The 19,149-nt window shown below is 32.9% G+C and overlaps 1 protein-coding gene across 1 annotated transcript; it reads right to left on the bottom strand.

Annotated features, from left to right (window-relative positions):
* Window positions 1-818: 818 nt before the first annotated feature.
* Window positions 819-13,869, bottom strand: LOC134247048 (eukaryotic translation initiation factor 5B-like). Its single transcript, XM_062729390.1, has 12 exons — window positions 13,788-13,869; window positions 11,745-11,860; window positions 11,250-11,333; window positions 10,452-10,502; window positions 9,312-9,377; window positions 9,076-9,159; window positions 8,775-8,810; window positions 8,454-8,489; window positions 8,275-8,319; window positions 5,609-5,798; window positions 1,467-1,645; window positions 819-1,013 (listed from the first exon to the last, which is right to left on the bottom strand). The coding sequence occupies exons 1-12, from the start codon at window positions 13,867-13,869 to the stop codon at window positions 843-845; spliced, it is 1,140 nt and encodes a 379-aa protein (XP_062585374.1). The 3' UTR covers window positions 819-842.
* Window positions 13,870-19,149: the final 5,280 nt, after the last annotated feature.

Raw genomic sequence — 19,149 nt, 5'->3', positions numbered from 1 at the left:
GACAATTAAATTAAATGAAACTGACAAAAATGATATTGCGTTGTCTGGCACTCAATGCCTTAAATAAACAAATAAGTTACTAAATATAATACAATACGTAAACTAGTAAAAGAAAAAGAAAAGCAGCACTACAAAACTACTCTCTCTATATATACATATAAAAACACATGCACTATAAAAACTGAAAGTCAAGAAACTTAATTGGCACTATTTAAATATACAATACATACATACTGGCACGTCAAAAAATAAAAATAATTTTAAATGTCCTTTTCCTGGTATTTATAATAATTAAATAATCACAGTCTAAAATCACAAGGTTGAGCAATTGTTGTGAAAACAACTCATGGATCCTCTGGTGTGGGGACTTTCCTGGCCTTCTTGTGGATGTTGTTGAGCTTCGTCCGAACTGTCTTCTTTATTTCTTCAGCCGACACTTGCCATTGGGTCCTGGTGTAAGCTAGAAAGTAAATGTCATACATATTTATTTATAATGATTATAATAAAATAAATGTAACAGTGCCACAATGCACTTATGCAAACATTTTACAATTTTCTCTATGGCAGTAATATTTGAGACTGTGTATTGTTCAATGAATTTAAAATTTCATTCATTCTTTACTTTTTACATCATTTTAGAAGAGCTCATCTTCTAATACTCTTGTATAAGCCTTGGTTATTATTATACCCTTTTAATATGACACCAAAATTAGGCAGCTTAAGTAAGTACCGTTAACCCTATTTCTTATAAGGAATGAACATTTACAGTAATTATTTTAAAAGAATTGGTTAAGAAATAGCTTACAAATGATATCTGCTAATTTCTCAGCATCCAGCGCTGGTTAGATGTCCTCGGTTTTTGTCCTTCCCTTTGAACCGGTCAGGCTACTTTCTGCCATTTCCTCCTCTGTGAAGATCTCCTCCATTATGTAGTTCACAAGATGGCTGTATCTGGAACCAACATTGCTCTTTAGCTTTTTGGCTGAGATGCAGGCACTGCCAAACTGTACCACCTGATAAAAATAATTACCTTTTTAATTACAAAATTCATTTTGTTCCATTGATGAAGGCGAAATTTCTTACAGGTGCAAGATAATTTATGGTTTTGAAGAATATTCATATTAAAAATGCTAAAAGCTGGTATTCAATGAAAATTATAATATCTGTGAGTTAATAGAGTTTACTTCTCTATAATAAATTCTAAGATAAATTACTATTTCAATAGTATAAATTTTACATGAAACCATGCACTATTTTGAGAAATAACCTAGCACAATTACAGCTGTAACTGTCCTAAGAGGTACATATTCCTGATCCAATCTCAATAAAATCATACTTCTTACATCAAAACATTTATTAAAAATTTTCACATCTTTCTGTCAGTGTGCAAGTTGATTTTTTCTTAAAACAAAATAGACTAAACTGTGAATTAATATAAACTTAAAAACTTTTCCAATAATCATTACCTCTTCCCCATTTTCATTTTCTCGAGCCACAGGTGTGATGGCCTGTAAAGGGGCTCTTCTAATTCCCGGTGTTGGGGAGACAGGCTTCGGTGTTGACAACACAGCAGAAGGCTTCGTGCTTGGAGACGGTGTAGGGGAACTCTTCAGTCTCCTTACTTTCTGCAGAAGGTCTGGAAGTTCTAAAAAAAATAAGATATTCATTAAAGATTTCATCTGAATTGGAATGTCACTTTTTAGGTCACCTGAGTAAACTCAGGTGACCTATTGCTATCACTTTTCGTCCGTCGTCGTCCGTCGTGCGTCGTGCGTTAACATTTGAACATTTTCAGCTTCTTCTCTGAAACCACTGAACCAATTTCAACCAAATTTGGCATATAGCATCTATGGGTGAAGGGGAACAAAAATTGTGAATTTCATGGTCCCTGCCCCCATGGGGCCCGGGGGGTGGGGCAAAAACCACTAAAATTAGTGCAATCTTTAAAAATCTTCTTCTTTACTCCTGGACATCAAGCAATCAAACTGTTTGCATGATTGTAATCAGCATTCAGTCCTCTACCAAAATGGTGAAATTCATGGCCCCAGGGTCAGGGGTTCTATAGTGCTAAGGTGGGGCTTAATAGATCATATAGCGAAAATGCATTATTTCTTTGAAAATCTTCTTCTCTGCTACTGGGTATTAAATAAACCTACTAAGTACATAGTTATGATGAGCAAGAGTGCCTCTACCAAAATTGTGAATTTTATGGCCCCAAGGTCAGGGGTTCTGGTGTAAGGGTGGGGCTCTATAGATTATAATAGTGAAATTACATGAATTCTTTGAAAATCTTCTTCTCTGCTTCTGGGTTTTAAATAAACTAACTAAGTGTATAGTTATGATGAGCAAGATTGCCTCTACCAAAATTGTGAATTTTTTGGCCCCAGGGTCAGGGGTTCTGGTGTAAGGAGGGGGGGGGGCTCTATAGATTATATAGTGAAATTACATGAATTCTTTGAAAATCTTCTTCTCTGCTCCTGGGTATTAAATAAACTAACTAAGTGCATAGTTATGATGAGCAAGAGTGCCTCTACCAAAATTGTGAATTTTATGGCCCTAGGGTCAGGGGTTCTGGTGTAGGGGGGGGGGGGCTCTATAGATTATATAGTGAAAATACATGAATTCTTTGAAAATCTTTTTCTCTGCTCCTGGGTATTAAATAAACTAACTAAGTGCATAGTTATGATAAGCAAGAGTGCCTCTACCAAAATTGTGAATTTTATGGCCCCAGAGTCAGGGGTTCTGGTGTCAGGGTGGGGCTCTATAGATTATATAGTGAAATTACATGAATTCTTTGAAAATCTTCTTCTCTGCTCCTGGGTATTGAATAAACTAACTAAGTGCATAGTTATGATGAGCAAGAGTACCTCTTCCAAAATTGTGAATTTTATGGCCCCAAGGTCAGGGGTTCTGGTGTAAGGGGAGGGGGGGCTCTATAGATTATATAGTGAAAATACATGAATTCTTTGAAAATCTTCTTCTCTGCTCCTGGGTATTAAATAAACCTACTAAGTACATAGTTATGATGAGCAAGAGTGCCTCTACCAAAATTGTGAATTTTATGGCCCCAGGGTCAGGGGTTCTGGTGTCAGGGTGGGGCTCTATAGATTATATAGTGAAATTACATGAATTCTTTGAAAATCTTCTTCTCTGCTCCTGGGTATTAAATAAACTAAGTGCATAGTTATGATGACCAAGAGTGCCTCTACCAAAATTGTGAATTTTATGGCCCCAGGGTCAGGGGTTCTGGTGTAAGGGGGGGGGGGGGGTCTATAGATTATATAGTGAAAATACATGAATTCTTTGAAAATCTTCTTCTCTGCTCCTGGGTATTAAATAAACTAACTAAGTGCATAGTTATGATGAGCAAGAGTGCCTCTACCAAAATTGTGAATTTTATGGCCCCAGGGTCAGGGGTTCTGGTGTCAGGGTTGGGCTCTATAGATTATATAGTGAAATTACATGAATTCTTTGAAAATCTTCTTCTCTGCTCCTGGGTATTAAATAAACTAACTAAGTGCATAGTTATGATGAGCAAGAGTGCCTCTACCAAAATTGTGAATTTTATGGCCCCAGGGTCAGGGGTTCTGGTGTAAGGGTGGGGCTCTATAGATTATATAGTGAAATTACATGAATTCTTTGAAAATCTTCTTCTCTGCTCCTGGGTATTAAATAAACTAACTAAGTGCATAGTTATGATGAGCAAGAGTGCCTCTACCAAAATTGTGAATTTTATGGCCCCAGGGTCAGGGGTTCTGGTGTAAGGGGGGGGGGGTCTATAGATTATATAGTGAAAATACATGAATTCTTTGAAAATCTTCTTCTCTGCTCCTGGGTATTAAATAAACTAACTAAGTGCATACTTATGATGAGCAAGAGTGCCTCTACCAAAATTGTGAATTTTATGGCCCCAGGGTCAGGGGTTCTGGTGTCAGGGTGGGGCTCTATTGATTATATAGTGAAATTACATGAATTCTTTGAAAATCTTCTTCTCTGCTCCTGGGTATTAAATAAACTAACTAAGTGCATAGTTATGATGAGCAAGAGTGCCTCTACCAAAATTGTGAATTTTATGGCCCCAGGGTCAGGGGTTCTGGTGTAAGGGGGGGGGGGTCTATAGATTATATAGTGAAATTACATGAATTTTTTGAAAATCTTCTTCTCTGCTCCTGGGTATTAAATAAATTAAATAAGTGCATAGTTATGATGAGCAAGAGTGCCTCTACCAAAATTGTGAATTTTATGGCCCCAGGGTCAGGGGTTCTGGTGTTAGGGCAGGGCTCTATAGTTTATATAGTGAAAATACATGAATTCTTTGAAAATCTTCTTTTCTGCTCCTAGGAATGAAATAAACCAATTACATGTACATAGTTATGATGAGCAAGAATACCTCTTCCAAAATTGTGAATTTTATGGCCCTAGGGTCAGGGGTTCTAGTGATAGGGCGGGCTCTATTGATTATATAGTGAAAATACATTGAATCTTTGAAAGTTTTCTTCTCTGCTCCTTGGTATTAAGCAGATGAACTACCTATATAGTTATGATGAGCAAGGGTACTAATCTTCCAGAATTGTGAATTTCAAGGCCCCAGGGTCAGGGGTACCATAAAGGAGGGGGGCTGTACTTATATACTGAAACTGGATGAATTGTTCGAAATATGCTCCTTGGTATTAATCAAATATTTTTGAAAAGCAAGGGCGCCTTTTCAAAAATTGTGCAATGTGTGGATCTAGGCCTAAGGGTCAGGGGTTCATGTGTGATTGGGGCATTACTGATCATGCTGAATATTACTGATTACTTGAAATGCATTTTTTGTTCCCTACCCTGCCTATGGGTATTAAGTAAACAAACTAAGAAACTGCTAAGTGTATTGTTATGATGATCAATGGTGCCTCTTTCAAAATTGTGAATGCCATAGCATCTGGATTAAAACATGAATCAAATTCAATCACTGGAAAGTTGTTGCATAATGCTCAGGTGACCTATAAGGCCCATGGGCCTCTTGTTTTCAAATGTTGTCAGAAAATATGGAATCATTCTGGCAGATCAATGTTCAGAATTATGTGGTTTATCTTATACCACCCTATGTGCATCCCAACAATTGAATACCTTTTTAAAAATTTGAAATGTTGCATCATTTGTATAAAAAAAAAATTCACATGAAATTACATCCCAGAATTCGGTAAAATTCTGCTTACCCAGGAACACAAATCTGTCGTTAAGTATTCCAACATAGTTACATGTGCGAAATCATGATTCTTTTGAAACTTTACGAAACTTTATATATATAATTTTAGAATCATGCAGAATTATCTTATAGAGCTGATGAATGAAAGTTTCTAAGAAAAAAACTCACTGGCAATTTAATATCACGATTCATTTCATTGGCACCAATGTTTTTCTTTTCATTCTAGTAACTTGATAAAAAAAAATTGTAGTAATTATTTATTATGATGTTAGGGCTATTCCAGTAAAAATTATGTGGAGGGTATGAAACAACTATCAAAATTTATGCTGTGTGTGTGTTTAAGGCCATCCCCTCTCTCCCCCCCCCCCCCTCTTAAGATAATAGCTCAGGAATAACTATAACTTTAAATTGACAACCTACCTTTAGCAAGTCCTAGAGCGGCACGTAAATTTTCATTCTCCTGGGACAATCGTCTTATCTCCTTTGATCTCTTTTGAAGTTCGAATGCTTGCATCTGACATTTGGTCATCAGCTCTTCTTTCGAAAGTCGAAGATCTTCTTCATCATCGGATGAAACAACCTCCTCTAAATTTCTCAACCAGGATGATTTCTAAAAAAGCAAGTTGTCAATTAGCAAAATAAAGCAAATGAAAACAATAATACTCACTAGTAATACCCCTGCTCTAATACACTATCATTCTAATATGTTAAGTTCAATCACGGCAGACAGATCAATAGGTACTTGACATCAGATTCATGCAAAAATAAATACCACCATATGGCATAATATATTTATGCCTCGACAAAGTTTGTGCTAAAATCTCATGAAACTGTAATGCAAAGTTGCTGAGAAAACTGCTACAAACATTTGTTATGTATGGTATGAACAGATGCAAAGACCAACACGAAGTTGACATGGAATACCATGGGTGTGCAATTACAAAAATTAGTTACTAGCTCATTGGGCTACAGCCCTGGTTGCCAGTCATAAGCCCATAAGCTACCGAAAACAATATATGTTTAACATAAAGGTAAAAAAACAAGAGGCCCACATGCCTTATAGGTCACCTGAGTATTGTGTAACAACTTTTAAACAATTACAGCCTACTCCGGATATATTGAAATTCAGGGGACCATTATTTCAATATATCCGTAATTCAATATAAGCGAAATTGTGAAGCCGCCATTTTTACAAGTTCAATCTCGATCTAAACCATAAAGAAGAACAAATCCGAACAATTTAATGTTGTCATCGTTTATCTATAACAGTAAACAGATTACATAGAATATTAGTCCTTGAAAGTTTAATTTTTTTTATTTCTGTTTCATTGAAAAGACAATCGTCAACCTCATTATTATTCCCCGATCGCATTTATTTACATTTTGGAGAAAAATCACTGGACTCATATGGTTGAGTACTGCTGAACACTGCTCGTATTTCATAAGTGTACTCGGGTTAACCCCTTAGCTATTTCAATTTAGGCTTATCAATAGCCATTAACAGTACGTATTTAATTTCAAAGTTATGTTTTGTTCCCTAGATCTGTGGGGGTTACTATATTACGTTTAGCTGTTTAGCCTCAATATGTCCATATTATATACACATGGATGCATAGAATTTAACAGTGAAGAATTATTTTTCGTAAGAGTATGCAATATAAAAACACATAAGGTGAAAACTTAATTATTCACACCTGTGTATATAAACTGGTCAATCAGGCATAATTACTGTCACCAACCGTAACGACAGCCGCCAGGGAGTACTTCAATATAACCGTCATGAAAACAACTCATTATCACCTGTGGGGACAGATTAGTGGCTTAAATATAAGCGAAATTTCAATATATCCGATTTCAATATAACCGTAATTTTAATGCAAAGAATATGAGAGGCAAAAACTGGAGATTTATTTCTATTTCAAAATAAGCGGAATTTCAAAATAAGCGAGTTCAATGTAAGTGGAGTAAGCTGTAACTTTGGTTCGTGTTTTACACTAGAGGCCAGGAAATTCACAATTCACAATTTTGAAAGAGGCACCATTGATCAGCATAATTATGAACTTAGCATGCTTACCCTATTTACTTAATACCCAGAGGTAGATCAGAGTAACAAAGAGAAAATGCAGTTCCACTTTATACCCAGTTGTGCACCTCACCCCAAAGGTTTTCCGTTTTAGATTTACTAGCCCATCCTGATACAAGAGAAAACTACTATAAACATGTGTTATTATCTCTTGTTCCCCCCAAGTCTTGATTGTAATAATTTTGAATTTACACTACCCCTGGATGCTTCCTTATAATAATAGTTAGCTTTCCTGGCCCAGTGATTATTGAGAAGATTTTTAAAGGTTTTTCCTATGTATTTCTATGTAAAACTTGGATTCCCTATTGTGGTGCAAAAGGGTCATGATTTTTACAATTTAGAATCTACACTACCCCAGGTAGCTTCCACACAAGATTCAGCTTTTATGGCCCAGTGATTACAATGTATTGAGAAGATTTTTTGATCACCCCACCCTATTTTTGTCTTTTCTTGCTTATTCCCCCCTGGTAAGGGATTTGGCCCTTCATTTTAACAATTTTAACTCCACATCATGCAAGAATGCTTTGTACCAGGTTTGGTTATAACTGGCTCTTTGGTTCTTGAGAAGTTGAAAATGTGAAAAGTTTACAGACAAATGAACAAAGGCTGATAAAAAAAAAAAGCTCACTTGAGCTTTCAGCTCAGGTGAACTAAAAGATTCTATGGTATGCCTCAGCAAAGAATATGCTAAAATTGCAAGCATCTGCAATGAGTAATTGTGACCAAAGATTTGTTACAGATAGATAGAAAGACACATAAGGGTAAACGGTATACCTCCCTCCTTTGGAGCAAGGGTATAACCAAAACACATGAGAGGCCAACAGGCCACTGCCTCAAAAAACTATTTCTTTAATCATTTAATGAAATTTTGAAAAACACAACTTACGCTCTACTTATTTATTTTATTAATGCATTTCATTTTATCTCATAATTGGTCACTGTCTTTATTTTTGCTTAAAACTGCTTCTCTTTCAAGTAATTAATATAAAAAAAGGTGTCTTACTCTGTCAATCCTTGACTTCTTCAACAGGCGAGAACTGCTGGTATCCTAAATTAAAAAAAAAAAAATCAGTTACCATATGCCAATGCATTGCCTATATTTTTAAAAAGATTTGAAACAAATGAAAATGAATCTAAAAGGTTATATTTGACATTAAATGAGTAAATCAATAATAGACTTACTTCTGAGGGTACTACTTTCTTCATTCTCACTGGCGTCTGAAAAAATAAAAAAATGCTTGTATACTTATTACATTTTACATAGTTCATAGAGTTCCAATCAAAGAGTCCCAATTAAATCCACTCATTCTTAAAAGTAATTTTAAAGAATTCGAGTCTGTTGAGTCCACAATAAAAATGTTGACAATTCTGATGTTTGAGATGAGAATAAACTATACCATACAAATGATTTTGCCCAATTCATTCTAAAGGAATGTTACATGTGGGGAAAACAATAAACAGTTATTGAAAATCAAAGATTAAAATGATGCTTAAATGGCATACCTCTGAGTGTATAACTTTCTTGATCTTGAAAATTGTCTGTGAAATAAAAAATAAAATTTGTAACAATTGTACATAGTATTTATGCAGTTCTTACCAGTAAATGACATATCCAATTAAAACATAACAATCAACAAAGTTTGCAGGAATTGTAATAAGATGGTAAGAATAAAATAAAAAGAAAAACATATCTGTCCCCTTAATTGTACAGATCTAGTGATGAGAGTAATTTTTTTCTTTAAAAGCATAAATTAATCAAAGTATATATATTTTTTTCTTCTCATGCATTTTAAAGAACTCATACCTGTTCATTTTCTTTATTGGCATCATCTTTTGTCTTTTCATCTTCAGTGGCACCACTTTTCTTCTGTTCACCAGTTCTTTCAACCTAAAAAGATAACAATACAGTATTATTGGCCTGTCCGTTAGTGTGACTGAGATCACCAAATTTGATACACACAATGAATGAATGATTGCGTCATCTTTATAATTAAACAAATTCTGAAAACAATTCACAAAAACATTAGTAGCTTTTTATACCTGTTCATCTTCATCAGAACTTCTAGCCTCCTGGGTATCTGTCATTTCAGAGGGTGATTCCTTCTCCTGCAAATATATCACATGCTTTTTCTGAATTATGTATTTTTAAGGTTTTAAAATAATATGATATTTCAAAGCTTGAAATACTTTAAAGCCTATTGGTCTTGGGCCAGTATATTTTAGACTTGGGATATTGCTTTGTAGAGATTTTTAAAATGTTGCTTATTAAATTTGCCAATGCTTGACTGTCTATATATATTAATTGAAAATAATATAATTTTTTGAATGTTTATGCTGATATCAATAGTAGGAAAACAATGAGATTGGTTAAGATTTATACCATAAACTGTCTATTCCTGAGATGTTACTATTCCCCCCATCTGAGGACTACTCCTTGAAATATCTGAGCTACTCCCTAGGACTAATACCTTATGCCATCTCGTCAAATCTTTTTTTAGTACATTCCCTTCAGGCAGGTGTAACCAGTAATTATCATGATTATGTTAGCCAATACATTAACATGCCCTGAAATTTATGGAGCAATCTTATTCTTGTATGACTTTTCATGCCAGAAATTATCCAAGATCCATTTCTATCAATCTATTGTCTAACCATAAATATTCTTTTCAATCTGTACACTAATTTTGTGCCTCCTTTGCACATGAGTTCCAGAATAAAGTGTTTTTACAATTTTATTTGAGAATAAAGAGATTTAGGCCTCAAAATTTATATATGTCCAAAATTTATATATTTCCAATTGCCCACTTCCAATTCCAACTCCCAGGGTTTTTTGAAGACTGTTTATGAATACTAATAATATTAGCTATTCAATGTGTCCAGAAGGCAGAGAATTCAAGGAATATGGTCATAATGAATTTAGCAATGTAATTGTGATTTCAAAACATTTCAACATGCGATTTCAATATCACACTTGAATTCTTGTCAAACTGATAATTCTCTGAAACTATTGTCAGTGGGTTTTTTTTAATTTTAATGTATTTCTTTTTCTTGGTATTGAGGCAGAAATGCCTTGTTTTAAAAAATTGTCTTAGTCCATAATTGCTAATTGTCTTTAACTATATTGTTAAAAAAAAACAAGAAATTTATAAATCATAGATATTAACAACTAAATTGTCTAACCTGCTCTTTCTCTTTCTGGGTGTTGTCTTCCATTTCTTGCTGCTTGTTTTCCTAGTAATAAAATTAAACATTCATGATAGTGTCATTGTTGATGATGGGCTTGCTGACAATTCAGAGTTTTTGGAAATAAAATTCACTGGTCAAGTGGACCAGTGTTTTAGTTAAATTCAATCAGCAATTTTTTCCCCACCCATTTGGAAAGGGTCCGGTACCACAGGTCAATTGGGAAAAATAACATCAAAGAAAAACGAAGAAGAATTTTCTCTTATTTATGCAAATGCAATTTTTTTTGGCGTTTATTCCAACTTAATTACCTATTACTGCTTGTTTTATGGAATAAACATTGAATAACTCATTGTTTTTCTATATCAACGTCCCTTGTTTTCACACTGAAATTCCGGAAAGGTCCATTTTTTGACCGATCCCTTGGACACAAAGTTTTATAACAAAACAAATTCAATAACATATAGAGCTAGATATGTCCAAAAGGTACAGATGTCCCTGATGCATGAGACATAACATCAATACTGATTATTACATTTTTTATTACATGTCCATAAATTAAAACAAATAAATACCTGTCAAGTGGAGCTATCATTATAATTAAGGTAGTTTAAAATTTTGGCAGATATTGACAGGAATGGAATATAAAGGGGGTAAATGGAAAAAAAGATCATGAAACTTTTAAAACAAAAACAAGGGATTAAATGCTTAATTCTGGGATTCAGAGAATTCTTGAAAATTCTAAGTAAGATCATTATTGTTCACAAGCAAATTAAACATATAAAAGACAAATACCTTTATTTCCAGATACTTTTCTTTCATTTTCTTCTGTCCTGCAGCATAGCTGACTCTCATTCTCTTCTGTTTTTCTTTCAAAAGCTGAAAATTAAAGTAGTTTTTAAAAAATCATATACAATCGAGTCAAAAAAGAAGTCCATGAGTGAATGCTTGATCAATAGTAATATCTAAACTAGTATGATGTGAATATACTTTACTCTGTTGACATCAGATTCATACAAAAATAAATTCCAACACATGAAGAACGTGTGTGAAAAAAATTCAAGCATCTTCAACAAGTAGTTGCTGAGAAAACTGCATCAATGTTTTTTTAAAGCACACAAAGGTAAAAATGTATACCATCTCCCCTCCAAAGGGGGTAATAATTTTAATGAAGGCAATCCGAAAAATACAGATAAAGACCTAATCTTACAATCATTGTCATAAATTCTTAATACTGTCATATACATAATACAGTGTAATGTCATAATAAAGTTTATATTATTTTAGTACCTCATCATCTGATGAATCACTGAGGTCGTGAAATCCCACTGACATTTTCCTTTTCTCTGTTAAGCTTCCAGTCTCAATATATCTATCCATCATTGATTCTGCATCTTCTCTGTCATCTGTATAACAAAATTTCATTAAATAACAACCAACAGTTCTTTTATCTAATTCCAAAAGGATATAGATAAGACTACTTGATCAGAGATGTGTTCTAAAGAAATGATTACAGCAAAATACCTTTAAGTACCTTATGAACTCTCCATGCTAACCCAACCATACAAGGGATTACAAGAAAAGTTTGATATGGCGGCGTCAAAAGAAAAACCTTAATAAATTATTTTTTTTACTAAATATTATGTTTAGCATCGATCATCCTTAAAAGCAAACTTCTACTTTTATATGAACGCTTTAAAATTTATATGAATATATGTCATTGATTAGTTTTCTATCGTATTTTACAGGTAATATTTCAAATTCGATATCAAAAATGTTCAGAACTGTCCAAAGGAAAACATTTCAACTGCAGCAAAAGCTGGGTTTTTCAATTAACTCAAAAAATACTTTATGGAAATGGAGGTGTTCACTGTTTACTTACAAAAAATTTATTTTAATATAACTGCTCATTATGATTCTTGAAAACCACCCTCCTGTGATGTCATAGGTTTTTGCAAAAACAGTAATTAATTTAAATTCATACCTAATAGAACAATATCTTAGGGTAGAGTGCTTTACAATAGGTGTAATGATAATTAGGGTAGAGTGCTTTACAATAGGTGTAATGATAAATATTTTAAGTAAAAGAATTTTCAAAATGCATATTTTCTTTATTTAATCAATTATTCAATCTTTTAAAAAAGTCATTGCACGTTTTCTATCGTATTTTACAGGTAATATTCTGTATCAATAGAACTGTCCAATTTACATACTGCTGGGTTTTTCAGAGTAGTCCAATTCAAAAAATTCTTTATGGAAATGGCACTGTTTACTTACAAAAAATTGTGAAATATAACGTTTTATGATTCTTCAACGACTTATTAGTTTTAAAGTGTGTTTTGCAATAACAAATCATCTCTTCATACCTAATAGAACAATATTTCCAGGACAGGTATTTTACAATTTAATGATTTAGGGTAGAGTGCTTTACAATAGGTGTAATGATAAATGTTTTAAGTAAAAGAATTTTCAAAATGCATATTTTCTTTATTTAATCAATTATTCAATCTTTTAAAAATATCGATATGAATAACTCCTTCTTAGGTCTATTCATTCAGGCATTTGCTTTATTGTAATAATAGTTTCCTAAATCATGTGTAAATATTCACAATTCAAAAGTATCTTATAAGTAGTAAGTATTAACAACATACACTGTATCAAAGATTTTCTTAAATTTAATATTCATTTAATTGCATATTTATTTGTTATCAAACATTTGGTTACTGTTCAATGATCATTTTTTTAAAGAAGCCCAACTGAATCATCTTAATATTTTCCCAACCAAATCTACGTATGAAAAATATCTCTAATCTTTGACAGAGGAAATTCAAATTAGAATAAAAACGATCATGACATATAGTAATACATAAAAAATAATCAGGTACAAAAAAATTGGATTTTTTATGTTGACATACACATTTAATGTTTATTTATGTTATGGTATTAAATTTTTGCAATAATTGGAACAAGTATAATAAATGAAATTAAATGCAGTTTTTAAACTTTGAACCATTAAAATTGTGAGGGTGGAAACACCTTAATGAATGAAACAAAAGTGCAACCAAATGAAACATATCAATACTAATACATTGTAATTCCATTGTAACATTTTTTTTTTAATTTCTGCATTAAAGAAATATATTGCAATTATGTGTCATGACACTCTGCAAACTGATTGTTGAAAAAAAAATCATTATACAAAATCAAATTAATCTTGATATATATCAAATTCATTTTGAAAATAAAGAGCTGTTTATCCAGTAATGTAGAGAATAAGAGAAGAGAGATCTTTAATTCTTGTGCCTTATTCCCTGGAGATCAGATAACACACACCGCTTGATAACAGATATGCCTTAAAAACTTCCAACACCAAAGTCATTAATTTATCTTCAACTGGATACGTGTTAGGACCCATGTTTTGGTTCGAGAGATAGAAGTTTGAAGGATCAGGAGTAAATTTGCTTAGTAATATAGAGGAAAAAATGGGACCGGAGTTTCACTTCGAGAGATCTGAGTTCGAGCCTCGAGAGTCACCTGTATATCAAATGAAAATAAATGCAGTTTTTTCACTTTGGCAAAATGAATCACTAGGGTTAACAAGAGATGTTTGTAAAACACTTATGCCCCCCTCCTCCCAAATTGGAATTTTTCCAAGTCAAAGTGGCATATCTCTGTCAAAAATGTCGAATCATACCCAAAACAGAACTTGACTTAGATATAAATCTGTATACCAAATTTAATTTCATTATGTGCTATGGTTGCAAGGAAAATAAATGGAAACTGCAAATAATTGGAATTTTTCCAAGTCCAAGGGGCATAACTCTGTCAACAATGGTGCGATCATACCAAAAACAGAACTTAACCTAGATATTAATGTGATTTATCTGTAAACCAAATTTCATTTCAGCATGCATGTATAACGGTTCAGTGCTCCAAGTCACACTTGCTCTAAGGTCTCAAAATGGCGACCTAAGAATGTTTTTGGTCGCCATTTCAGAATTTCTGGTCGCCATTATCAAATATTTCACTCGCCATAAAAAATACATTTTGTGAATAAAACTTGATAATTTAAATAAGGATATACATGTATTATGTCTTTATTATATCAAAGATTACTTATTACTGTTACTTTAAAAATTTGCTAGGTTGAATAAAATATTTTTAATGAATACATATACCCTTAAGGTTATAGAAGAACACATGTAATCTGATTACAGTAATAAAATTGTATTCAGCATGAAAATACAAGACAGTTTGCTTATGTATAAAACTATAAACGTGCAGAAATAAATGAACGATGTCTTGGCTTTTAAAATTTATTTCATTTTATAGAAAGATAAAGATGTTAATCAGTGATGTATTTTATGGTTTAATCGAGCTCAACTGTGTATATTCATAAATCTGCTTTAAAATTACAGGGTACTTGAAAACAAAATATATTGTTGTGCGCTTAATAAAAATAAAATATTTTCTTGATTGTACAAATATTCTCTAAAAAGTTAGTGGGTTTTTTGAAGTTATAATCAGGTAAAAAATCAATGTGTCATTTAGATTGCCAACATGCAATGATCAGATTCATGTGTACCGTATTTTAATTAGAGGTCCATATATCTCTTGTGAATGAAAAGTCTCACATCCACTTAATTTTCTGTTTTGTATACGATTTTTTTGCTTTAAAAAAAACCTTTACTTTAATTCGGTTGTTCTCGAGTTGAACATGCATCCTTACAATTATATAGTTACGATAAACCAGTATATCGAAGATGCGATATATCCAAATAATAAACATGATAAATATCTGTCCCACCTGTTTGTTTAAGCGGCAAAAACTCCCCTCCTCAAAATTAAAGAGCGCACCAAGGGAGATAATCTAAAACTTGATATTGACCAAACGCTTCAATAACAAGGTCGGATCTAAAAGTTTAAGAAGTTTGAATGCCATTCTATCAGGAACATCATTTATACATGTCTCTGGTTCTATCAAACTTTGCACAGCATGCTGGCATAACATTACGTGATAAGTATATGTCTTCAAACATTTTCTTGATGTAGAATCTTTACTATAAATCTCAATCCCGATCTTAAAAATGGACGTTTCCATCCCAAATTTTCAGTTGCGAAAAAAAATATTTTCATTTCGCAAAATCAATTTTCTGTTCGTAATCATTTTAGTGTTACTTGGTGCACTGCGGTTGCAAAGAAAATTTGTTCCGAAACTGCAAATAATATTAATTTGAATTTTTCCAAGTCCCAGGGGCATATTGCCAAAAATGGTGCGATCGTATCAAAAACAGAACTTGACCAATATATCTCATGTGATATATCTGTATACCAAATTTCATTTTAGTACGTACAACGGTTGCAAAGAAAATGAATGGAAACGGCAAATAATTGAAACTTTTCTAAGTCCAAGGGGCATAAATCTGTCAAAAAATGGTACGATAGTACCAAAAAAAGAACTTGACCTAGATATTTATCCTAGATATATTCATGTGATATATCTCTGTACTAAATTTCATTTCAGTATGTATACAAAAGTTGCGAAGAAAATGAACGGAAACTAAATGGACCGACAGACAGACAGCAGCAAAGCAATATATGCCCTCCCTCTTTCGAAGGTGGGCATAAAAATTATCTGGAGCTCTGGCACCAATATGAAATTCTGATTATCACCAATCTAATTAAAATTAGATGTGAGATCCGCTCGCATACTTCACTTGCTACGTACACTAACATCTAACAACATTCCATTGAGGGTCACGTCAGAGGTCAAATTATATCAATCAAATCATTGCTGGCAAAATCATCGTATATATTTTTGAAGTGAATATTAAAGTTTAGAGTCGCTCGGAATTTTACCACTGACGTGACCCTCTGCAGGATGTTGTTAGATGTTAGTGTAGCGACTAGCCAGTATGTGAGCGGATCTAACATCAAATTTTAATTAGATTGGATTATCACTTGTCATTAGCCTATTAGTGGAGTTTTATGAAGACACCTACTTTTACATTCGACAGCTGATTTTTACATTTTAGTAATGGAGTAAGTCACTGTTTCAATATTGTAGAAGTCAGTCGTCGATTGTAAATGTAAGACTTTTCATAAAACTCCATTATAAATAAAATATTTTGGAATGATTGAAAATAAGAATGTACAGTTTCAATACAGAGTACATGAAGTAAGCCCTGTATTTTTTTTTAAATATGAAAGCGATACAGTATAAGAAATCCAAATTCATTCTTTCTGAGCAGAATTTCATGCAGTTAAAATATAAAAATAGTTTTTCTCATATGACATGTATGACCTTCTAAATGCTGATGAGCATGACATATATTACATGTAAGTCAACTGTTGCTAGTCTTGGAACAGATTTTATTTGAAGATCATCATAAAGATTACCCACTCTCACATAAATTTAATATGGGTATTGCATAGGTCTATTAAATTCTTAGTTCAATAATAACCATTTTTTCTGTTCGTTTTCTATAGCTGTTCTCTTTTTCTTGATAACATTTCATGCTTTAGATTTAAGAATTTAAAAATTATGAATTTGAAAATCCAAAATGGCGTCCAAGGGGGATAAATAAATATCCAGAAAGCCACTTGGTCAAGACTTGATAAAAATATAATCTTAATAAAAGAAAATGCAAACGAATATATCTAACTTCAAAAGTGCATTGAACATTTCTTTTTCATCAATTTCTGACATATTATTTATCAATTTAAATAATGGATTTGAGAGGATTTGAGAAATCCAAAATGGCGTTAAAGGGAGATAACTTGAAACTGACCTGAAAATCCCAGGACCACAACTTCATACGGTGATTTCTTCTCCCCCTCTTCCCAGTTAACAATAACTGTACCATCGACGTCACAGTCACGTTCTAACCAGTCACAAGGCGCAACACCGACGTTCTTCTACTTCACAAAGTTGATAATCGCGAACTTCTTCATCTTCGTCTCCCCTGTTCTCAGCACCAAAGACGACAAAAACCACGTGACTTGTTAGACCAATCAGATTCTGTCGATAATTTCCGTTAAAAGCGGAACGTGCCGATTGAATTTCAATAATTATTTTCATATATATAAATTGCATTTTTATTATTTCTTTGTTTGCAAAAACAATTTTTTTATTGTTAGACACGTGTTTCACACGAAATAAGTTCAAAAAATGATGAAAATAAGAGTACCGGAAGTGGCGGCGGAAATATACGAAGTCACACGAAGATTTGAAATTCGAAGCAGCAAGCTGTCCAAAATTTGCCATTGAATTTTACAACGATTTTCAAGACTTCTGTTGACTGCTAACGGTGAGTATTTGCCTTTAGCCAATTGTGTATGTTCTTTGCGTATATTTTTGTGCATGATATAGTCTATTTGCATTCTACACAATGTTTTCTGTACGATAGTTGGTACTGGATAAAACGACGTCGCGTCTGTTTTAATGGCTGCAAATGTATCCCTATATGTAAGATGTTATTGAAAGTGCTTCTGTCTATGCGAGTCGAAAGTACTTTTTAAACAGTTGAATTGGCAGCATTATGATGTATTAAAAGGGGTAATAACTAGACAAGGCCATGAAATGAAGTATTTTCCTTTGATGTGATTTAAGCAAGAGTTATTCCCATAACCGCCATTATTGTAGGGCAACATTCCCCTCACGTTCAGTACTCAATTACTTTATTAGGTTCAGGGGCCATTTTACAAAAGGACTTACGACTTAAGACCCAGTTTAATAATCATATAACTTTTTAATTAACATTTTTATCGAAAACTATTTTAAACTGTTTTAAAAGAATGTGGTTAGATATTTTTACACAGACAATTTCAAAGAGAATTATTGATTTTGCAGGATTTTACAATAATCTGAAGTTTTTGGACTTAGTTGTAAGTTCTTTTGTAAAAAGGGCCCCTGGTTACTAATACAGTACTGGTTACTGAGCCTCTGAACCAGGTAAAGATTAGTTAAGATAAACATTTGTTATTTGAATTGTTAAGTGTTACACGGACCACACAATCAGACAAATTAAAAGCATGAATAAGTCATAATGTAAATATAAGTAATAAGGTATCGTTTTAAAACATCTATCTGTCTATCGGGCTATAAATACAGGTTGGTACAAGATTAAATTCATCATAAAGCCCTTTGGGCATTATGGAATTTAATCCTGTGACCAACCCATATTTATATTCCAATAGATGATTAAACTTCGGACTGGTAGAACGAATTAAATTGTCAGTCCAAATGACTGATAGAAATATTTGGTTTTCGGAAACTCTGAGTTGAATATGCATATCACAAATCCATAGACATAAATCGATTTATGTCTATGACAAATCCAAGCATAGCTGTGGAAAGCAATAATGTAAACTCGGTATAACAGACTTTACGCGACTATGTGTTTTTAAATGGCTAAAATTTACTGACGATTTTGTTGTGTACAATTAAGTTTGAATTAGAATTTCAAGGTACAGTGTCCTGTCCGAATTGCTTGATATTGGCTATGCTTGGATTCATGCATACAATCATGTAAATTCAATGTAGGTGCATTTTTAATACCATGTATATTAAAGTTTTAAAGGTTTAAAACTAATAGGGTTTGGAAATAAATAACAACTGGGAATCAATTTGGGACTTCAATTGTTGTTATTATACGCCCGTCTTAAGACGGGACGTATTGTGTTATAGGCTTCA

Source organism: Saccostrea cucullata, unplaced genomic scaffold (genome assembly GCF_032062105.1).
Source record: "Saccostrea cucullata isolate Sc308-1 unplaced genomic scaffold, CSIRO_AGI_Scuc_v1 ctg2664, whole genome shotgun sequence".
Lineage (NCBI taxonomy): Eukaryota > Metazoa > Mollusca > Bivalvia > Ostreida > Ostreidae > Saccostrea > Saccostrea cuccullata.
Note: the sequence above shows the minus strand (reverse complement) of the source record. Positions and strands in the feature narration are given on the sequence as shown.

Excerpts from the sequence above, each read along its gene's own strand:
- LOC134247048 (XM_062729390.1), bottom strand. The coding sequence starts at position 13,869 with ATGGGTCCTAACACGTATCCAGTTGAAGATAAATTAATGACTTTGGTG. Across the intron at positions 8,811-9,075 it reads CCAATAAAGAAAATGAACAG|ACAATTTTCAAGATCAAGAA; the intron begins GTATGAGTTCTT and ends TTTATTTCACAG. Across the intron at positions 5,799-8,274 it reads AGAAGTCAAGGATTGACAGA|AAATCATCCTGGTTGAGAAA; the intron begins GTAAGACACCTT and ends TTGCTTTTTTAG.